At 37.0% G+C, this 21,048-nt stretch overlaps 1 protein-coding gene and 1 long non-coding RNA gene across 2 annotated transcripts; one reads left to right on the top strand and one right to left on the bottom strand.

Annotated features, from left to right (window-relative positions):
• Positions 1–495: 495 nt before the first annotated feature.
• Positions 496–10,567, bottom strand: LOC137397020 (uncharacterized). Its single transcript, XR_010978702.1, has 4 exons — positions 10,549–10,567; positions 3,575–3,665; positions 900–1,042; positions 496–602 (listed from the first exon to the last, which is right to left on the bottom strand). It is a non-coding gene; the product is annotated as an uncharacterized lncRNA (long non-coding RNA).
• A 172-nt stretch (positions 10,568–10,739) lies between these two features.
• LOC137397056 (uncharacterized) lies at positions 10,740–19,852 on the top strand. Its single transcript, XM_068083339.1, has 17 exons — positions 10,740–10,762; positions 10,851–11,025; positions 11,473–11,591; positions 12,422–12,547; positions 12,734–12,886; positions 13,429–13,649; positions 13,936–14,336; positions 14,695–14,835; positions 15,206–15,315; positions 15,634–15,806; positions 15,987–16,767; positions 17,024–17,209; positions 17,435–17,555; positions 18,015–18,148; positions 18,804–18,929; positions 19,057–19,256; positions 19,642–19,852. Exons 2-16 carry the CDS (start codon positions 10,854–10,856, stop codon positions 19,213–19,215), a joined length of 3,123 nt encoding a protein of 1,040 aa, XP_067939440.1. The 5' UTR covers positions 10,740–10,762; positions 10,851–10,853; the 3' UTR covers positions 19,216–19,256; positions 19,642–19,852.
• The last annotated feature ends 1,196 nt before the right edge of the window (positions 19,853–21,048 follow it).

Below are 21,048 nucleotides of genomic sequence, written 5' to 3' on the forward strand. Positions count from 1 at the left end.
CTAGGTGTACAAACTGATTTCAAATGCATACACACTGGTACATCGTACGCTGATTGCAGTCTGCCATGAATATAAATGTTGGGTCTTGGGTGTTATGCAAACAGCATCAGCAAACTCGTAGAAAACAAGCGACAAATGGTACACTTTTCTAGACATACTGTGAAAGGCTACACATGACTAAAGACGACCAGTCGGCTAAGCCTTGATCTGAGATTCCCTTGTTAGCTGCTACCTTTGTAGCCTCCTGATGAATTATAATCCTGAAATATCTGGAGGTGATATTTTAACTAACGTTGCGCTGCGCAGTGGAACGAGCATGGAAATCCCTGATGCAAATTGCTTTGTAAAACCGATGAAAGAGTTTGAGTGACCACCAGCTTGTGTATGTCTGCAGTGATTCCTTGTAAGTCGACACCCTGCCGTATGCTCAGTTCTGAGCCTAGATATATCTTTGTGATGACAGGATGAGGTGGAAACATACCACCTCTATCTTCTACACTGATTAGTATCGCATCATCCCCTGATGCGTAAACCTGGACAGGAGGCTATAAAGCTGGTGCAGTCATTGCAGTTGAGTTTTAAGCTCTGTACCTCATAACCTGCTAAATAAATATCATATGCTAATATTATTATAAAAAGCATATGTATCAACCATAAAATAAATTTAACTACATATCGCTGATCTGCTGCAGTATTATTTCAAGCCACTCTGCTTTCTGTATATCTGCTTTATACACTAACAATAAATGAAAGTAGCTAATACCAAAATACATTTATATACCCAAATTATCTACCACAATATGAGCAGCCATGCAGTTTAGCATATGCAGCAAGGCTGCAATGTGTGCCAGATATTTTGTTTTGTAGAAAACCTGGATATATTGGTCATATTTACCTACCGATGCACTCCACTATGTTCGAGCCAGACCTTGACAGTTCGATTTCCAGCTGTTCGCTTGATTCCAAATCATCATGGAAGTCATCGTCACCTTCTACATGACTCTTTCTTGGTTTAGATGAGAGAAGTAGGGGCAGGAGCCATCTGTGTCATTAAAATCAAGTTTTAATTGCATAACACAATTGCAAAGAATGCTATTTTTAATAAATTTCGGTAGGTCTCAGGATCTTTTCATGAGTGACATCGGAATACTGTGCCAAAATTTATCCAAAGTTTCCAAACCAGCCATTGTACCTACCACTTAGATTTAATAGCAATTAATTTTAAAAATATTATTAAATTCACATAAAAGCTTTGCATCCATAAAGCTGGTTGCCGTATGACATTAAATAATACTCAGCATTTAGGTGGCTGAATGGCATGTAGTAGAGTCGCAAGTGGTGATAAGTGAGCATGCTAGTCACAGTAAATGTAATAAACATGGGCTAGTTAAGTTGAATCAAAAAGCACTAGAAACAGTATTGCTGTTTTTCTAGCAAAAAAGCCATTTTAAAGCTGATCCAAAAAATAGGTGCGAGCTTAGCAACAAGGGTAGTTACCATTTTTAGAACACATTCTCCTATTCTGTAATATATTTGATTGTTAATGTGTTTGCTTGCAGATTTCGATGCCATCTACCAAGTCTAGCATACTAATAAGTTAAGACGAAGAATCATAGTGCTATACTTTTAAAATTATAAAATAAAACACATTTGTCTACCTTTGGGTTGTTATGTATAGAGTTCCATTATAACACGTTTTATAGAGAAAACAAATAAAGCAATTGAGGATTTCAGGCCTATCCCAACAATAATAAGTCTGACAAAGATACTAATGCTCAGCAAACCAAGCCAATCAATGATTAACCAGATTTTTGAGAATACAATAGAAACACTCATGAAGAGATCTGCCATCTTACAATATTCAGTTATGAGATACACAGTTTTACAAGCAACTTGTGTGGAGTATAGTATGGAAGTTAGTGATGTACTTGCGGTTATTATACAATGTATGTAGTTAAAATCAATACACTCAGATTTTCAACAGTTTTGCTGGAAACAATTTGCTGTTAGAAAGTTGCTGGCAGCAAAATCACAAACTACTATCTACAACCACCACAAACATGCTGCTTCAGTAATGAACTTGTCAATTGAATAGTTGACTGATGACATAGAAATTGTAATGACCCTCTGTTTAAAGGATTATTAACTATAAGTGCTGGATTGGTGGTTCAAGTAGTTGGTTTATGATTTGCGAATTTATAAAGAACTGTATTTTAGGTGTAGATTTAATGTCAAGAATTAGACTGGTTTGTTTTAGTTAAAAAACTTTAAAACAGAATATACTTATTAAAAATTCAAACTTTCAATTGCAAAAACATAAAATATATGAAGGCTAATCAAGTCAATGGCCGATGCTCATTGCGCAAGTCTAAAAATATAAAGAGTGATACAAGAGCAGAGTGATACGTAGAGCGTGAGTAAAATATGGAGTTCGAATTGTTTCTGATCTACACAGGCTTATATATGTTTGCCTAATCAGTCAGGCAATCGTCAAATCCGTAGATCACAGACGATTGGGCGCTGCAAAGCTTCCTAGGCAGTAAGCGAGTAAGTACAAGGAAGCAGATAACATTTATGCTAAGCAGTAAAATAGCAGGTGCTAGGAAGTTGGAATAATAAATCTGCGTGTCAGGCTAGCAAGTAGCCTGGGCATGGCTCTCGTGGGGATTGGGAGAGAGCCTGGGACACATCGCAACACACGGGGAAGACAACTCTAAAAGCCGACTTCTGAAGTCACTAATATCACAATCGTTATTTCCGAAGGAGTATCATGTGACGGTCTTATTTATGATCTACGCGAGTATTATGTATTATTTTTAATCTGAATTGGCAGCAAACAAACGCTGGTTAGTAAGTACGAAATGTTGGTTGCATAATAAATCAATAACGACAGTTATATTATTGCATATGTTCAATTCATTATGTTTTGATTTAACTATAATAAAAAATTGAATCAATTAAATAAAAAAAATTCACAATAACAATACAAACATAGCAAACGAATAGCAATAGAACAACAAAAATGAATTGCACGCTGCTAGTAAAGAAAAGTTTATCTAGTAAAAAGTAATCTCAGTTTTATTTTACTCACGAGTATTATTATTCGCGACAGTTATTATGAACAACTCGGACCTACCACTGCAAAACGGTGCCATCTGAAAGCAAATACTCTTTCCGAAGCCAGTAGGAAGAATTATAAATTGGTCAAGACCTGCGATAATATGTTGTAAAGCTTGAGACTGTTCTGGTCTCAACTATGCCTAGCTTTGATAGTAATTTTTGAATGGCTCCATTTTTATCAGTATAGGAAATGAAACTGCTAACGTGAAAACGCAAGAGAATAGTAGCCTATGGTTCCTATCGTTTTATTATCAAACAAGGTATTTCGTAACCACCCAGCCTATCAAAAAAATAGCGCTTTTTACTAGATCAAGTCACGTTACCGTGACAATAGGCTTTTAAACGCGCCACATCTAATACATCGTGAGATACGAATCTAACGACACGCTTCCATTAGTATCAGTCTGAGCGTCATATGTAACATATGTCGCTCGTTTTGCAGAAGTTATCTTACCTTTTTTTCGCTATGTGTCCCAGGCTCTCTCTCCATATCCACCACGAGAGCCATGCCCAGGCTAGCTAGCAAGAGTCCAGAAAGCTGTTTCCTAATCACATCAGAAATGGTTAAATAAAAGGGGATGAGTGGTTATGTAAGAGGTGTATAATACTCTTAATACAGGATGCATAAATACTAATATAGAAGTTGAATAACATGATGAGTTCCTTTGTTTCACAATGACAAGTATTCATGGGGTGTGTAACTAAAGATTACAAATGCTGGTCGCTTCACAAAATGGCACCACAATGCACAATTATATTAGCTCAAAATTCAAAGGCAGACACTACCACTGAAGCTTCAATAAATTAGAACTGGAAACAATTGCCAAAAATGAACTAAAGTCAGATATATGCTTCTACTGAGAATACCTTCTAGAAAAGAAAAAAAAACATCAGTTTCTATTAAGCCCCTACAACAAACTAATAAGCATTAAACCTGACACCACTGCCCTACTAGAGCAGATACACGATGTGACCAACCAACAATATTCGTTATAATAGCTTTTGCATAACATAAGTTTCCTCCTAAAAGCAGAAAGCTAAATCTAACAGACTAAAGCTGCGGTCACAGCAGCCGATTTTGGGTCAATTCTCCGACCAATTTTTCTACTGACCGAGAATCGTATCGTGTGAACAGCGCAAACAAGCCTGATACCGATATAGTCCAAAGAGAAAAATTTTTTTCAAAGCCGATATTCTATTTGAGTAGCCAATGACATCTTTTTTACCGTGAGTCATAGTGTCATTAAAGCCTGGTTTCCATATGACAGCACAATGATCGTGCGCAGCCCAGTGATCGTGCACAATGCATTTCATGGGCCGCGATGCGGTGTTTCCATATCGCGGGTAGGCACCATGCTTGCATTGGACAGAGTGGATAATTTCCTTACTTTTTCGTAGGAGAGACAGATTTCTTCGGAAAACAGCCCTCCGTTTGAATTATGGGATGGGTTGACAAGGTCTAGCGGTGTATTGTGGGATACATAATCGTGCGCACCCATCGCAAGGACCCATTCTGTTGGATCCTTGCGATTAACGTACGCACGTCGTACTATCGTCGTGTGTTGAAGTTTCCATATCACAGCTGGCCTACGCACGCAGGACGTCGCGGCCTTGTGCTGTCATATGGAAATCAGGCTTTAATATGAACACCATATTTGTCTTCACACTTGTGTATGCTATTGTCATAGCTTCACTCATGAGTAACAGCAACCCGGAAAACTGCTGTGGAATTGTTGCTCAGGTTCAATTATCATAGCAACCACATGCTAATTGAAGTATCTGCTGTTATTATAATAGTTGAAGCACATTATGTTAGCAAAAGATCGTCCTCCTTATGGTTATCCATTATTAGCGATGAGCAGTGCAAAATAATCAGGCAGCTTGCTAAAAAAGTTCACTAAAAACATTGTAGGAAACAGTCAGCAAAATTCAAGGAGTGACTCACTAAAATATATCAGCTAAAGTTATCTGACCCTGCAAATAAAAAACGGACAAAATCACCCACTCTCAGATCAAACTTGGCCTCTGCACAATGGCTGATCTGAACGCAGCTTAATACTAAAGCCTGGTTCACATATTGATTGCGAAACTCTGGCGGTAACTTGCGCAGCAAAACGCTTGCGGCACTAGGCTCGGTGGCATATGTTCACATATAAGCTACATCGGTAAACATAATCGAGGAATCACATAAAATGTTCGCTCGTCATGCCGTTTCTATAATGGTGACCTTCACCTGTACGAGCATTACATGAAGGTTTTGCCTGCGGCCTTTTGCGACATTTGAACAGCCCTAAACTATTGCGAGGCCGTCTGCAACCATCGGCGGTCCTTGGCTGTACCCGGCGCATAGGTTCCCATTTCACCGCTAATAGCATGCGGTGCTGTCGCCAGTACTTTGCGACGTGAATGGGAACAGGCAGTGACCAGAGCACACATACACACACACAAACAAACTGCTTATGAATCATTCAATAAACTAGTGGACAACCAAAGCGACACAAATGATTGTCCATACTGGTTAGGTTATTAAACTATTGAGGCACTCTGCTTGCGCAAACTTTAGTGCAATCTATACAAGAGGTCAGAGGCTTTTCTGCTCTTTCCAACCTCGGACAAACAGCACAAATAAGCCTAATTGCCAAAGAAATAAGTATAACATCATAATTCATGTAGTAATTGGACAAGCACTGATCATTTTTAGTACCAAAGATGGCTGTGATTCTTTGTAAAGTGCTTAACCTCATCCTATTCTGATATTCGATATTCTAGAGCACTTGCACTATTTAATTGAAAAAATAAAATAAAAATCATGACTAGGCTGAATTATTAATAACAGTGACTATATACATGTAGAAACGTGTGTATACAAAGGTTACTGCTGCAGCAGAAGCTACTTTGAAAAACTATTGAAAAAGTTTTTATGGACGATACCAGTACAAATGTATAGCAATGAAGCGCACCACGGTACTTTGTAGATTTAGCGATTGCTTTATAAGAAACCGAAAATAGGAGTGTAGCAGGACATCTGAAATTGAAACATCACATTAAAAGAGAGGTAATGGATTTTAAAATGACTTTATAAAAATGAAACAAATGGTAATATTAGTTAATAGTAAAAATTACATATACATTTAGTTAGTAACCTACAATCGCAATACGGATACTGAAAAAAAGATGGCCGAAAATCACAATCTTGTGGTTAGTTATGCGCGTTTGCAAACTTGCGATTACAATCTTCGCAAGTTTAAATCCTCTGCGAAGCGAATTTTTTATTACTAAAACTATCCGTATACAACTGGACCGACCGACAAACGCTCACATTTATATATAGATTGAATGTCGTCCGCTGCTAACAGTATTGCATTGTAACATATTGCCACAATTTATTTTACCATTGCTTTAACTTATTGAATAATTATATTAATTACACTATCATGGTTGTTTTACTTTAATTTTGGTCAGCTGCCAATGACATCTTCAATAACAGAACGACTTTGGAGAGACCTCTGCAAAAGGCTATGTAATATTGTATAGCCCTTCGGACCTCTATAGAACCTCTCAGCTATGTATGCATGTATGGACCACGTGATGTAATGGAAGGTGCACCAGTAAAAGATTCGCTTACTTGAAACACAGCCTTTTAGTAATGTTGCAAAGGTGACACGCTAAAGCCGTGGTCACGCGATGACCGAACTGACTTAGGTTTGGAGGTTAGTTTACTTTGGGTCGGCTAAGCCACATGTCACATGGCATCCGAAGTCAGTTCGCCTCCTAGATACCATACGCATGGAGACAGGACACTGTTTCATTGGTAGTTTTTATGTATTTAAACTAAATATTTCTATTGTAAACAACAAACTTTGAGGAACAATTATTAATTATTATTACACAGCAGACTTATCTGAAGATCGTTCAGCTGCTCAGAATAAATCACTCGATAGAAAAATTTTGCCGAACCTTCCATCAACAAAATTATACTTTTTGTTAATATATGAATGTTTTTCTATGCTGAGTACATAACAAACAAAAACAGTCTTCATCATAGTACTGTGGTTTTACATAAATAAAACAGGCAACGATTATTCATCAGGATGAGTATGACACATTACTTATATTCTACAGGAAATAAAACCACAACCATTCTTTAACATTTATGCAAAACTCAAGCACAACATCTTACATTCATGCAACACAATCACAAGTCCGGGAGAGCCTTGTCATAAATTGTTTGATGTTGTTTATTTAACCAAATAAAAAGATCGTCCCATTTCTATTTACCTTTGCTCACACGCACGTAAATAGAAATGTGACGAGTGCTCGGTAGAATTTTAACCAGCCAATAAACGCAAGGGTTCGACCACAAAATTTCGAGCAGGATCGAATTGGTTCGTTTCAGCCAGAAATGTCTTCGGCTGAACAGTTTACAACTGACAGCGACGTTGTTTTGTGTCGTTTAGTTCGTTTCGGCTCTCACGTGACCACTGACCACCCTTAAAGAGTATTGATGAGTAAGCAATTTGTAAGCTGCGAGTCTAAGATACACGGGTAACTGCTCAGTTGAGCGATAATCCCATTGAAATACAATTCTTGGATAATACTGTGATAGTGTGGCATCATGCGGATCGATCACCCATAGACTCCCCTTCAATCTATTGCATGTGCGTTTCTATTAATAAGACAAAACTGTCACCATAGAGCTAAAAGCTGGGCTGACTAATACTTTTTAACGAATGCCATAGCTGTTTAGTAGTTAAAAGTTACCGGAGAAGTAGAATTGTCTGCTCCAAGGAGAGATAGCTTTATTGTTGCAACAGTATGTGTAGACGTGAACAGAGCCGTATAGCACACATGTGAGCTCTACGACTCTGAGAGTGAATTTTAAAAAGCTGAAGTTTTTGTTGTTGATGAAAAGCAGCTTAGCCTCCAAAGCTTTAGTTTTAGTTTTAAAGGTTGACTTGCGACAAAATTCACATTACAGTTATTTGGTATCAAAAGATTCACCATGTCTTACATTGTTGTGTTGTAGGTGCCAAATATGTGGAAATGTGATTACAAGCTCTTGAAAGCTCAAAAACGAAAAGCCGCCGTAAATTGGAATCTGTTTATTTCTCTGACGTAGTTCTGACAGTTTGGTTATTGTCTTGTTACGTGATGTTCTCATGTGAATTGAAAGGCCAATAAAAAGCTCCATATAAAACTTATCGTAGCACTAGTTTATGACAAACAATTCGGGTTTTACCGAAGACCCCATATCAAATATAGATGCGCGCTACTTTCAATTTTGTTTTGGCTTGATCTAATCGTCAAGTCGTAATCTGATCATGTGACCCAATACTTCGCAAATAATTTTTGCAGCAATTTTCGAATATCACATGTGACCAACAGGCTTGTCATGATTATCAGACAATGATATGTACGCCTTCGAACTAAGGATAGAAAGTTTAACGACTTTTTACGGTAAGTTATAATATATCAGAGCTAAAAGTGACTGCATTACAATGACGATAAAATAGACGCGTAAGAACAATAGACCTGGTTTTATTGAATGTGTGAAATATATTTGTGAAAATATTTCGACGAATGAGGTTGCATGAAAGTGTAAACAGAAACCATCCTGTAACAACTACGTCCCATTTGAGCCGCTTTGGAAAGAGAATTCAAACTACGGCGGTCTCATGTGGCTGCGATTAACTGTTGGTTTTTTTAGCTTTTAAAAGCTTTTAATCACCTTCCCATATAATTTGCACCTACAACACAACATAATAAGACATGGTGAATCTTTTGATATCAAATAACTGTAATGTGAATTTTGTTGCAAGTCAACCTTTAACAATAAGTCATATATAACAATCTTATTTTTTGTTCATGAAATGACGAGAACACCTATTGTAGGTTTTCGTAAACAGTGTTAAATAATACAGTGTGATATTCACTGTTCTTTTGAAACCTTTGGCTCAGTTTTTGTCGTTGCTTGTCACAGTAGATATTACAAATAATTAACAAAACAATGAAGTGTTCAGTTATTGTTATTAGCTTGCTTATATGACATTGTCAATTTACTAAACAAATCTTCCTTTTGCAATTACAAAATAGTTTGCGCCCATCTGGGGCATTGGTCAGTAATGACATAAGAAACAACCATCGTAACCGAGCCTGTCAACTTGCAGAAAATTCTCACATAGATGATTTATACAGCTTGAAGGCAATTACGCGGCTATATCAAACAGTCAGTTCACATACCCGTTGAAATGATTGTTGTATTGTCAGATTTGCTCTTTACAAAATAAGAAAAAGGGGGATGCACCTTCAAAAAAATTTCCAAACCTTTATGCAATCTTGTTGTTGAATTTAACTCGAAGAGAGATTATCTCATTTATATCAAATTGTAAAAATCACAATTAGATAAATTACAGAAATTAAAAATTACAGTTACTACATGGTCATGTCATAATAATTAGTCTACATGTATTTGCTAGAATAGACCATGGATCCGCATAAAGTTACTTCCACTTGGCGATGCTTAAATAGTTTTGGCAAAGATAAATTTTCTTAGAATTGTGTAACATATTAGCAGACAAATCACTGAAAATTATGTTTTTTTGCAAGGAATGTTAGAAGTGAAAAGGTTGCTTTGCTTGTTGTCTGATGGATTATTTTTGGACTCAACAAAGTTTCATGCTGTAAATAAAAAATGATTATTGAGTCTTGACTGACAACTTGCAACTTCGTTTTTCTTTTCAGTCAGTACAATAAATAGTTGTGTAACATAAACATGATGTACTGCTCACAAAAAATCACCTCAAAATCTCTTTCTCATAAAAGGGTCTTCAACTTATTCACTACGTAATTCATTTTAGGTTGAACATAATTAATTTGTATCAACAAAAAGCCATTCAAACAGCTGCTCACAAAATGGGTCAGGCCAAACAAGACAAGTCTTCGTCAGATGCGATGAAATTCTTATGCTCTCTACGAGCGCGTTTCAGAGCTTTTGTGCTTATAGATGTTGGGAATCATCCGCAATTAACGTTTCACATGAAATGAATACAAATGCTATATATATAATACTTATAAGAATCCTTTACTGACAGTTTCACATGAGCACACACTACAATAGTCTCCATACTAAGCATTTGAACCAAGAAAATTTGAATCCATTCACTTGTAGCTACAAAAAGAGAACCAAACCACATAATATAAAAAAGCTCCAGTGAGGGGCTTCCGTCTGATTTAAATTATCTGTAAGCCCCACAGAGGGGCTTATAGTAGTGCATGAGTTAAATCGGTCACCACAGAGCAAATATGGTATTCATTATTCGATATCAAGTTGATTTCAACCCTTCGGGCACCATTTTCGCAGGTCTGCGAGTGTGCAGTGGCTTTGTGTAAGGCAGTTTTGTAACTGATCAACAATTTGAGGTTTCTTACCAAATAGCGTCAAATCACGTGCGTTTTTTCTTAAGAAAGTCTTTTTAGCAGCTGACGTTTCGGGCGCGAAATTCAGTAAACTCCCGCCTGATGACGCTATATTTCCCGCTACGGTGGCTTCCATATTGTATTTGTATGAATACAACCTTACCGTTCGGTGCTGATCTCTGAACATACTGACCGCATTTAGCTGTTATTTCTGTCATTCTACCCTGTGAGTTATCTAATACACGTGGCTATTTCATGCTTTTATTTGGCTTTTTTGTTATCAAACATAGGTAGGCCTACAGGTATTCTTGCAGTGAATGAAGTGCGCCATGTCCACAAAGCAACAGCTCATGTTTGCTGATAGCCTCTCAGACGCCCTATCACTCATCAAGGCACATGAAATAGAATATATGGTGAAGTATATAAGTTTTGATGGAAAACTCAGCAAACTCAGGACTGAGTCTGAAAACAAACCTTTATCGTTACCAGGTCAGTATGATCTACGTGTATTTTATTGATAGTTATCACTGAGTGTTTTTCAGGTTATCTTTGCAATGTGTAGCGGCTGGACTGGATGTACGTGTAAGTGCACAGACTTGTTAATATATTTCAATCTCTCAGTTTGGAAACGCACTTTATTTCATCATTGCTCATTTTACGAATTCAATTGTAATGTGTCTGTTCGTGGGTGTAAAGGGACGTGTGTACTATCCGGAGTGTTAATCAATAGTGACATTTTACAAACGATGGATGAGCCTTTTGACATGCAGACTTCTTTGCACTGGAGTCCTCAATTATTGGGTGGAATCTATGATCAAAATACGTTCATCTACAATTACAAAAGCAGCATTTTAATATCTTTAACTTTGTTTTTGTTTCGGCAATTGCACATGATTTTTGATTACTAGGCTTTCTAATAGCTTAACTTTTTTCTAGATGTCCAGAAACGGAGAGTGGTCGCCTATCAGGGAAAGGCTGTTATAAAGTTAGGATCAGTGACCCTAGCATGTCAGCATGGAGCAGACCATAATGCTGGAAAGAAATTAAAATTAGCTGTGAGTAAGCGTTATGTTTATACTAAGGTCTTCATGTTTCTTATTTTTTGCAAGTAAAATCTGTAATCGCCAGAGTATGTAACACAGCCAGAACATGTAACAAACATACAATCAAGGTTGTAATTCAACAAATCAGGAACAATCATATTCACACCCATAGTAGACATTCTGCCCGATTTAGGATGCTTTCAGACTAATAGACCATTGTCATACTGTTTTATTTAATTTGTTCCAGTGTTGGCATTGCAAGGCATCAATTTCTAAATGAGGAGTACAAAAACCCATAGAAATTACCTAATGCAAACACCCTCTGGTAAAATTCATAAAAAGTTTGTATGCATACTGCACATAATAAAATTCAGTAACAAGATAATATTGACGAATACTTGGCGAATAGCATATCGGCATCTTTGTTATTTCGACTTAATAAGCACACCAACTGCCAAATTTAATTTTAAGAACAATGTTTGCTGATATCGTATGCCAAAAAATGTTGTATGGCAAAGGCAGAAAAACGTCGCCTGCCTTCCACATCGTACGATGATCAAATCGTATGACAGAGTCGTCATAACCCGAAGGCGCACTATACATGTTACAAAGAATCTGCTCAATTGCTATTGACTCACTATTGTTTTTGTTGGTGTAAACTCAGATTAAATAATTTCAGATATAATGCTCAAACATATAATCAATGCTAATCAGCATATTTCTGAGGTACAATATTCATGAGTATTGCAAATATGCGTTGTTGTCGCAACATAGTTTGCAAGGAGGTAACTTCCTGATGAAGTGTTCAATTTTGGATTTTTGTATTGTTAAATATCTTGTAGGCTGAGCAAACTCAGAATAAGGATCATGACTTCGAAAAGAAAAAAGTCTATATACAGGACTCATGGAAACTTAGCTGCCCTGCTAAAGCCCACATAGCTAGGCAAATAGTTATTACTGGATTTGAGGTAACTCATCAATAAGAAATTCATAATTCAGATGACCATCACAATTTTTGAGCAGGTCCAATGTATTTTATCATTCCTTCGTGTCACAAGCGCGTCCTTGCTCGATTACCAAGGACTATGTTCAACACTCTATTCTAAACTAAATGAATTGAATTAAATGGTTTGATTCCTACTGATACATTTCAGCTTGACCACATGTGTGGCAGCCAGAGAGATAGGCACTGGCAATTAATTGCCTCATCTACGCATGCGTTGAAGATGGGACAATGTTCTCTCAAGGAGAGATTCATAATTAGCATTTCTCATGCATCTGAGCACCAAGGTCATCCAATTGGTGAGGTAAGCAAAACAATGTTTAAAAGTCACAATGAGAATGCATCACTGTGCAGAATATAATGCTAATCTATATATAAATCTCAATGTTTGTCTTCCTTGCTTCTGTCTGTGCAGCTATAGAGTTAAAGTTTTAAGAACAAGAAACCCTCCCGTGAACTGGTTTTCAACTTTCATCAACCTTTCATGGCTTCGGGTTAAACACTGCAGCTAGCAGTTTTATGTGTGAAATCATACCAGAAGAAAAAGTGTTTGAGAATTTCCAGACAAAAAATGCATGCCCATACATTATAAAAATGCTAAAACTCATATAGGCAACAAGACTGAGGTTGTGAAAATAAGTTCCCGTTTATCCTGTTCTTTTTTCCTATGCTTACACAATGGCTTATATATTTATGACCTGGTGTTAGGAACACCCTAGCAACATCCTGAAGGGTGTTGCTAATCTATATGCCTGGTCTATTTTTATCTACCAATTTAAAACCCAATTTGCTCTCATTCATACATCAATATATAGAATATCATTCAATATGTGATTTTCTCTTTAGCATTCAGGATATCTCCCAATGGATAAGCGAGTACAAGACCGTGTGACATATATAGTCAACAAGCTGTATGTTACTCAAACTAAATTGGTTGCCAGGCATCTAGCCGACTTTGTAGAAACCAGTTTGTTTCACGGAAATCCGCCACCTAAATCTAATAGAAGGTTCTATCCATCAGCCAAAGAGCTAAAGAACTGTATAGATCGTGTCACAGCTGCTAACCAGTAAGTTATCCAATGCCTGATCAAAACCTTTTATATCCTTATCTAAGATTAAAGGCAAGATTTTCTAACGTGTAATGCCTATGCCATGAGCTCTTTAGCACGTGTCAAAATAACATAGTGAGATTTTACAATCCATCCATAGAGATTCAGCCGTGAAACAAAGTACTTTAATTTCATAAGGATGGCCAGATTGCTATCGATAAGCTTGACTTGGTTTCGGAGGGATGGAATTCTATAATATGCGGTTTTTATTTTTGTGTTATCTCAAAGATATTTGACTTTTCAGTACCCATTCTGATGACCAAGACAACGTTGCAGAGCTCCTCAGGCGCCTCGATCCAAACAATCGATGGAGTTTTCGAAAATCAACTGATACTGGAGAAAAGCTGATGCTTGTGCATCAGACCAGGGATCAGCAACAACTTCTGTACAAATATGGCAACGAGATATGTTTACTTGACGCTATACACAAAACTACACGCTATGGATTGCCATTGTTCTTCATCGTGGTAAAAGCTAACGTTAATTATCAGATTATAGCTAGTTTTGTAGTCCTCGAAGAGACCGAGGAAGCTATCAAAGAGGCGATAGCTGTAGTCAAGTCCTGGAATCAGTCCTGGCAGCCAAAGTCGTGGATGGTAGACTGCTGCGCTGCTGAAATATCAGCCGTCAGCACTATATTTCCTGGTAATCACATTACAGATTTTGTTATTTCATACTGCATTGACTTAATGATCACATGCTATTGAAAATTTAAAAGGTGATGTGAGAAAGACATCTGAACAAGTAATGCTTAACATCATTTGTCCAAATGTTTGCTCAGTACAGATTACCTGCCAACGTCCCAGAGATAAATTGCTTAGTTTTCACATAATTTTGTCTAAAGCTGTGATCTTGTAGATGAGATTAATTAATGAAGATTCAACCTGTTCGACATGTGATGACCTACCTGTTTCAAGGCGCAAATCATTGCTAAGACATCATTCAAATTCAGTGTTAGAAAGAGTTGACAGTTGAAAACATTTTACAGTGAAATCTTTTTCAGATTCTACTATACTTGTGTGCGATTTTCACCGTCTTCAAGCCTGGAATCGTTGGTTGGTAAAGGGTACCAACAACATCAATAAAGATGTCCAAAAAAATCTAAAGAAACTCCTTGGAGAAGTTGCTAAAAGCCAGACAGAGGGTAAGACAAAAAGCTCATCAATACTTCAATACATCACTATTGTCATTTTAAAAATGCCAGCCCTTCATACTTTTTTCATTCAAAACAGCATTTACTTGACTGCAACGTGGCAGGCGGTATATTAAATTTACTTGAATTTTGATTGACATATATTTTAAAATGAGCATTATGTCGATACCAACTCTGGTATAAATGAGTTATACAAATGCAAACTATCTGTGATTTGAAATGCTTAAGTAGAACAAGTTCCTATATGCGTGTACACACACATTGTGCAAAGACTGTTGTCCAATGTGCATGCGCCTGCACATTTTGTGCACAAAGTAATTTGTGCTTAAAACCAAGCTACCATGTTCCCTCTCTATTATAGAAATATACCTTCAGAATATGACGGAGCTGCAAGGTAGCAAAGAATGGATGGACCACAAGAACGTCCAAGCGTACTTCAACCAAACATGGTTTAGCAATGGAATGCACAAGGTGAGGTTGTCAGTACACTGATTAGATGGGTTAAAGAAGATGTTTATATTTATTTATTATTTTTCCGAAGTATGATTTGAAATACTTTGAAAATTGATGTGAATTGTATTGTAAAATTACAGAGCTCTATTGTAAAGCATCTATATTTATTCAAAGTTTTTATTGACAGCAGCATAATTATGGAAAAAATTTACCTGCAAGTCCACAGTTGTTCTGGTTCAGATGAACTACACAGATGAAATATTTGCGGAGAATCATAGATTATAAATCCGAATTTAAAATGAATTAGATTGATCTGGTTTTTTTTTTTCAAATCAGAGATGGGTGAAATGTTTTCGCCTCACAAGAGAGCTGAGGGCTGTCAACACCAACAATGGCATTGAAGCTATAAATCGGGCAGCCAAAGTTGAAATAGCTGCAGGAGCACGGGCACAAACTCTGACGGCAATGATGGTGAAACTTATGCGTTGGCTTGCAGCTCATCACAAGAAGTAAGATTTGTAATCACCAGAAGTAAATCACACATAATAATGATTTTAATATCAAAGCTGATGCTGTGGTAAAAATAAGTACATATAAAAGCTATTAAAAAAGACAAGTGTGTCCAAGTTTTGCATTTGTAGCTACAGTAGGACTGCCCTGCGATGATAGTTTCCTGCAACTATTTTTAGGTATGTAGATAAAAATATAAGATTCAGCTCCATGTCAAGACGTTATGCCAAGGACATTCCAGCAGCTCTCCACAACAGACCACATGACTTTGTGAAACATGTGATTAAAAGGCTGGAAAGCGCAAGAGAACTTTTATGCTCTAACTCACCTGAACAATATATAGTTGATGGTAAAAGTTCAATGCCATCATGTTCATGTGAGGATTTCTCACGTCACTCTTTCCCGTGCAAACACATCATCAGACATTGGTTTGATGAGGATGGGCAGTTATGCATTCCAAGCAATCTTACAGTTACCCCATGGATCTGCCTTGATGTTTGTGATGGTAATAGAGAGGATAATGCATACACACCTCCCACAAAGTTGTCTACATATACAGAGGCTATTCCACAGCGCTTCCCAAATAAGTCTACTTCAGATGAAAGTACATTAGCAAAGTTACTTGGAAAAATCCGGGCGTTTGCGGATGACATCAAAAGCTGGACTTACAACTGTGTTGAGAAGGATGTCGCGAATACCGTCTTACAAAGATTAGAAGAAATGCAGCCTTTATGTGTTGGAACCAACATCAAAGCCAACCTAATCGTGCGACCTTCAACAAGTGGTAAACAACGTCGACTCACTCTCAGAGATGGGGGTTTGAAAAGGAGGCGCAGGATGCCACTTAAATACCGACGTCGTTTGGCTGGAATTACATCAGTTCCTCTTGCGGAAACACTGGACGACTGCTTTCCAACTAACCAGTATTCTGGTCCCGGATTGGAATTGGTTGGAAGGCAAGTTATAATTTTAAATCTGTTTTCCTTTTTTTCTGCAGATTTCATGGCAGCGACGCTTCTTCTTCAGAAAGCATCGTTACTTATTGCCAATACCCACGAAGAAACTGAAGAAATAGCAATGAAATCAATCCTTGCTCAAGAAAAGTCTTGAGAATTGAGTTATAAATTGGTTACTCACTTAACTTTTTTATATCTACCCATTTTTTTACTTGAAGAATACAGTGATAATGCTTGCTGTATTTATCACCTACAGTGAGAAGAAAAAGTACCCACAAGATCCGAACAGCAGCATTCAGATAAGCAGTGTGTGGCTGGCAGATGATGACATGGAGCTTGCAGTCAATCTCATCAGGTTCCAATGGCCTGATATAAAAACTCAAGCGCCGTGTTACATTCAACGTCCCGGAGGTTTTGATACTGCGAATCATTCTAAATATGTTCAGGTAATGCCCTGTTAATGAATGATGAAGCAGTCTGTTAATCTGGTTTGTGGGTGTGGTTACTGTAATCATTCCATGATAATGGTTCATTTAACAATTCATTTGATCATTTTCAATCATATGGCGAGAATTCAATGTACCAGATTTCTTAGCTTTCATTATCTTTGTTAAGTCAGGTATATGTATGACTATATTGTCAAGTGATGGGAAGTTCCAATTGTTTTACAGATTCTGCACACTAATGGGAACCATTGGCTGGCTTGCACCAACATTGGATCCAGTACATTTGTACGACTGTTTGATTCTCTTGCCTTTGACCTTGACGATCAAGCTCTGAAAGGGATTGCCAGTAAGGGTTTGTGCAAACCAGATAAAAAGCTTGCTCTCACTAGATTTGTTTAAAGGTGTTCGCTGTGATTGTACATCACATCACAAGATAGAGACTGATATTTAAACTTAAAAATGAGTTGTCTTGCCTAAATTCATAAATTTACATTTGACATTGAATCATAACTAGGCCGACTCACAGGAGATTGATCAATGACTTGACTACCAGATCATGCCCTAGATCTAAATTTCTGGTTCTCATGAATTCTTGGAGAGAAGTCACAAATGCTCGGATCAACACTTTGCATCTATAGCACAGGCAGATAAACATAGTGGTATTGTATTTTTATCAAGAAAAGTGTTACCTCACAGAGCTCTGAGCGTTTGCTAATTAAATACATTTATGTTATGCACCATCTGGATACATTAGTATTCATTCATTTTTTCAAAACTACAATTTGCACTTTGGTTTTACCTGCAGGTTTACACAAGACCCTAGCACCACATTTGCGGCTCCGATGGGAAAGTGTGCAGAGGCAAGATGGAGCCAATGACTGCGGGCTATTTGCAATTGCTTTCTTGGTAGAGACACTATTTGGGTTCAACCCGGCCAAGGTATAAGGTTATGTGGATTTAATTTATGACATTCCACTTTTGTTTTGATGAAAGGAAACATTGTTTTTTATATATTAACTTGTGGAATAGCCGTATCATTTCTTTCACATTTGCAGCAATTTGAGTTCAGAAATCAATTTTGTCCATCGTTCCCTATGCATTCAACTATATGTACAATGACTAAATAACAATCTTTTGATGATATGTTTCTATGCTGACTTGCAGATAAAACCCAAGTAAGAAGGGTAAGAGCAATTACTGCTGTGCTACTGCACTTAAGAGTGGCTTGGTTTCAATATAACCCTTATGTGACCTTGCACTGTGCATAATCGGTCATTTACGTTTGCGAACACTGACTCGCTAATGATGTGTACCACGCTTATAACATAGTTTCTGATTAAGATTCCTAATATTAACCCAACCTAATAATCTGTTGTTAACAACCTGTGTGGTATTTATCTTCCTACTATTTCTAATTTTAAGTAGAGTAGACACTCTTACAAAGTAAGTAATCCATTCCAGCAGCGTTGACATTATAAGGAATTTACGTTATTCGAATAGTAAAATACATGTGAATTGCCTAATCTGTTCCAAGATATCTCTAAACTCACCCCTTTGGTCATACAGATTACTAAATCACATTTGTACTCAACAGGTGACTTTTGACCAGAGACTGTTGCGCATGCATTTGTTCAACTGTCTGAAAGAGGGAGAGTTTACACGGTTCCCCAAGTGCTTAGAGGAAAAAAGGCGGGTTCGCTCAAAATACGTGACAGTGAAGGTAAAAAAAACCTGTGCATCAGTTTCTGAATTATTGTTGAGGCAGAAAATATAAAGATAAGCAATGTTCAACATATCAACTTTTTCGTATAAATATGCATAATTTGAATATTTGTTTGGACTTTCAGGTTTACTGCAAGTGCAGATTGACATGGCGGAGAGATGGAGAGGAAGGGGTAGAATGTGACCAGTGTGGGGACTGGTATCATTCCCATTGTGTGGGACTACCTATCGGCTACACCATTGGGAAACATATCATTCCTTACAGATGTGACAGTTGTATTTAAAAGCGGATGCCATATCAAGCAAAAAGCAAAAGAATTACTTTGTACGTACAATATAGTAGTGCATCACAATGTGCATCTGGTACATCCATAATGAATGCAAATGTTGCAATACCAATGTAAGGGTTGTGAAAGATAACCTTTTACCAATCAAAAGATACATGAAATTTCTTTCGATAGAACTGCCCTTCATTGTATGGTAAAATAATGTGCAGTCTTTTGGCTGTAATAATGAATCTGCATTGATTGCATATTTCATAGGTGTGTGCTTGGAAACTTAAGAGATATTTTATGGGTGTGGATATGCTATAATATGATTATAAATTCCTCGTAATAATTGTTGGATATATTCGTGCAAATAGGGGTTCTTGCCATTCCCAAGCTGAGCTCAGTGCAAATACTGTTTACTAATACCTAAATTTGTTTTAGATTTCCTCTCACGAATCAGTCTTGTCTCAATAAATGGCTCAAGGCCGTGTCCAGAAAAGACTCACTTTCACACACCACAGAATCTGTTCTGAAAATTTTCGATTCTACCACTGACCATTACATTGCATCAGGCGATAAATGGATGCCTAGTCTAAAAAGTGATGGTCGAAACCGCTGTTGCCGACAGACTGCAAGTTGAATTCACGGATTTAGTCACAATTAAAGAAAAGACTATTATATATACACTTCGCAAGAACCGTTGTTGACATAAACTACCAATCTCGGCTTCCCATTTCTGTCACTGGTGATGTGTTTAGCGCATGGTCTTTGAAATTTTGTTTTGAGTTTTAGATCTTGACAATTACAAAGCATAATGTTCATATGCTATACTAGATTTTGTGTGAATATTCTGTGTATTTATAACCGAGTGTAAATGATTATGAAATTGTAGCAGTACTTACGAAATCTAAAGAATTATCAGTACAAACTCTGGTCGAATTCTAACCAGCATCTTTCTGTTCATACATATTATATTATCATCGAAATATGAGTCAGCTTTATATAAAGATACAACAGTGTCAAAAGACTGAATGATATGTGAATAGCTTTACACAATATGCTATCTAACTTTTGCTATTTTTTTGTTAGTTACATCACCACCCCTTCATAGTTTCCTTATTTACCACAAACAATGTAAAAGCTATATTGTGTTCCTGTGAATTGTTATAAGCTTTTTAGGATTAACTCATCTTATTTTGAGACACAATTTTTAAAACAAGAAATTTTAAAGTAACTTTTGTGTGAGTTTGCTCTATACCGAGTTTGCTCTATGCGAATTGTTCTGTTTACTGAAGGGTTCTGAACTTCAAATAAAGATAGCATCTAGAATACAAATGTATTTAGTAAATGGATGTCTATACTGCCCCAGCAAAAGCTTAAATATTTTGATATTGTATATGTGAGGTATGATTTATCAGTGATGTGCTGTCAACAGTTTTCAGCAGTGATAATACAATGATTTTCAATAAAAAAACAACAGAATTTACTTGAAGTTTTCTTTTGGAGAAACAACCCCTTGAAAAGATGACATCTGGTATTTTTGGAGGAGAAACAATTCTGTAAAAGTAGTTACAACCTCTGCAGCAAGCAGAGGTTGCATGCACTTGATTTTTGTGCGTATCTTGTAATGGAATCATAACCTTATAAGCTAGGGAAGTCGCCAACTTAATCTTTCTCTCAATTTGAAATACATGTATTTGCTATAATGTTCCTATATCAATGCTTACGTTTGTTTGTTATAGAATTTCCCGCCTGGTGACGACAATTACGATTTATCCTCTCGATTGAACAACCTGCCATGATTGGCCGGCGAACGGTAGCAGTAATTTATATTAACTTTCCCGTCTC

This window comes from Watersipora subatra, chromosome 5 (genome assembly GCF_963576615.1).
Source record: "Watersipora subatra chromosome 5, tzWatSuba1.1, whole genome shotgun sequence".
NCBI lineage: Eukaryota > Metazoa > Bryozoa > Gymnolaemata > Cheilostomatida > Watersiporidae > Watersipora > Watersipora subatra.

Coding starts and splice junctions, on each gene's coding strand:
- LOC137397056 (XM_068083339.1), top strand. CDS start 10,854: ATGAAGTGCGCCATGTCCACAAAGCAACAGCTCATGTTTGCTGATAGC. Junction 12,887..13,428: donor AAGGTCATCCAATTGGTGAG/GTAAGCAAAACA, acceptor TTTTCTCTTTAG/CATTCAGGATATCTCCCAAT. Junction 18,930..19,056: donor CAAAATACGTGACAGTGAAG/GTAAAAAAAACC, acceptor TTGGACTTTCAG/GTTTACTGCAAGTGCAGATT.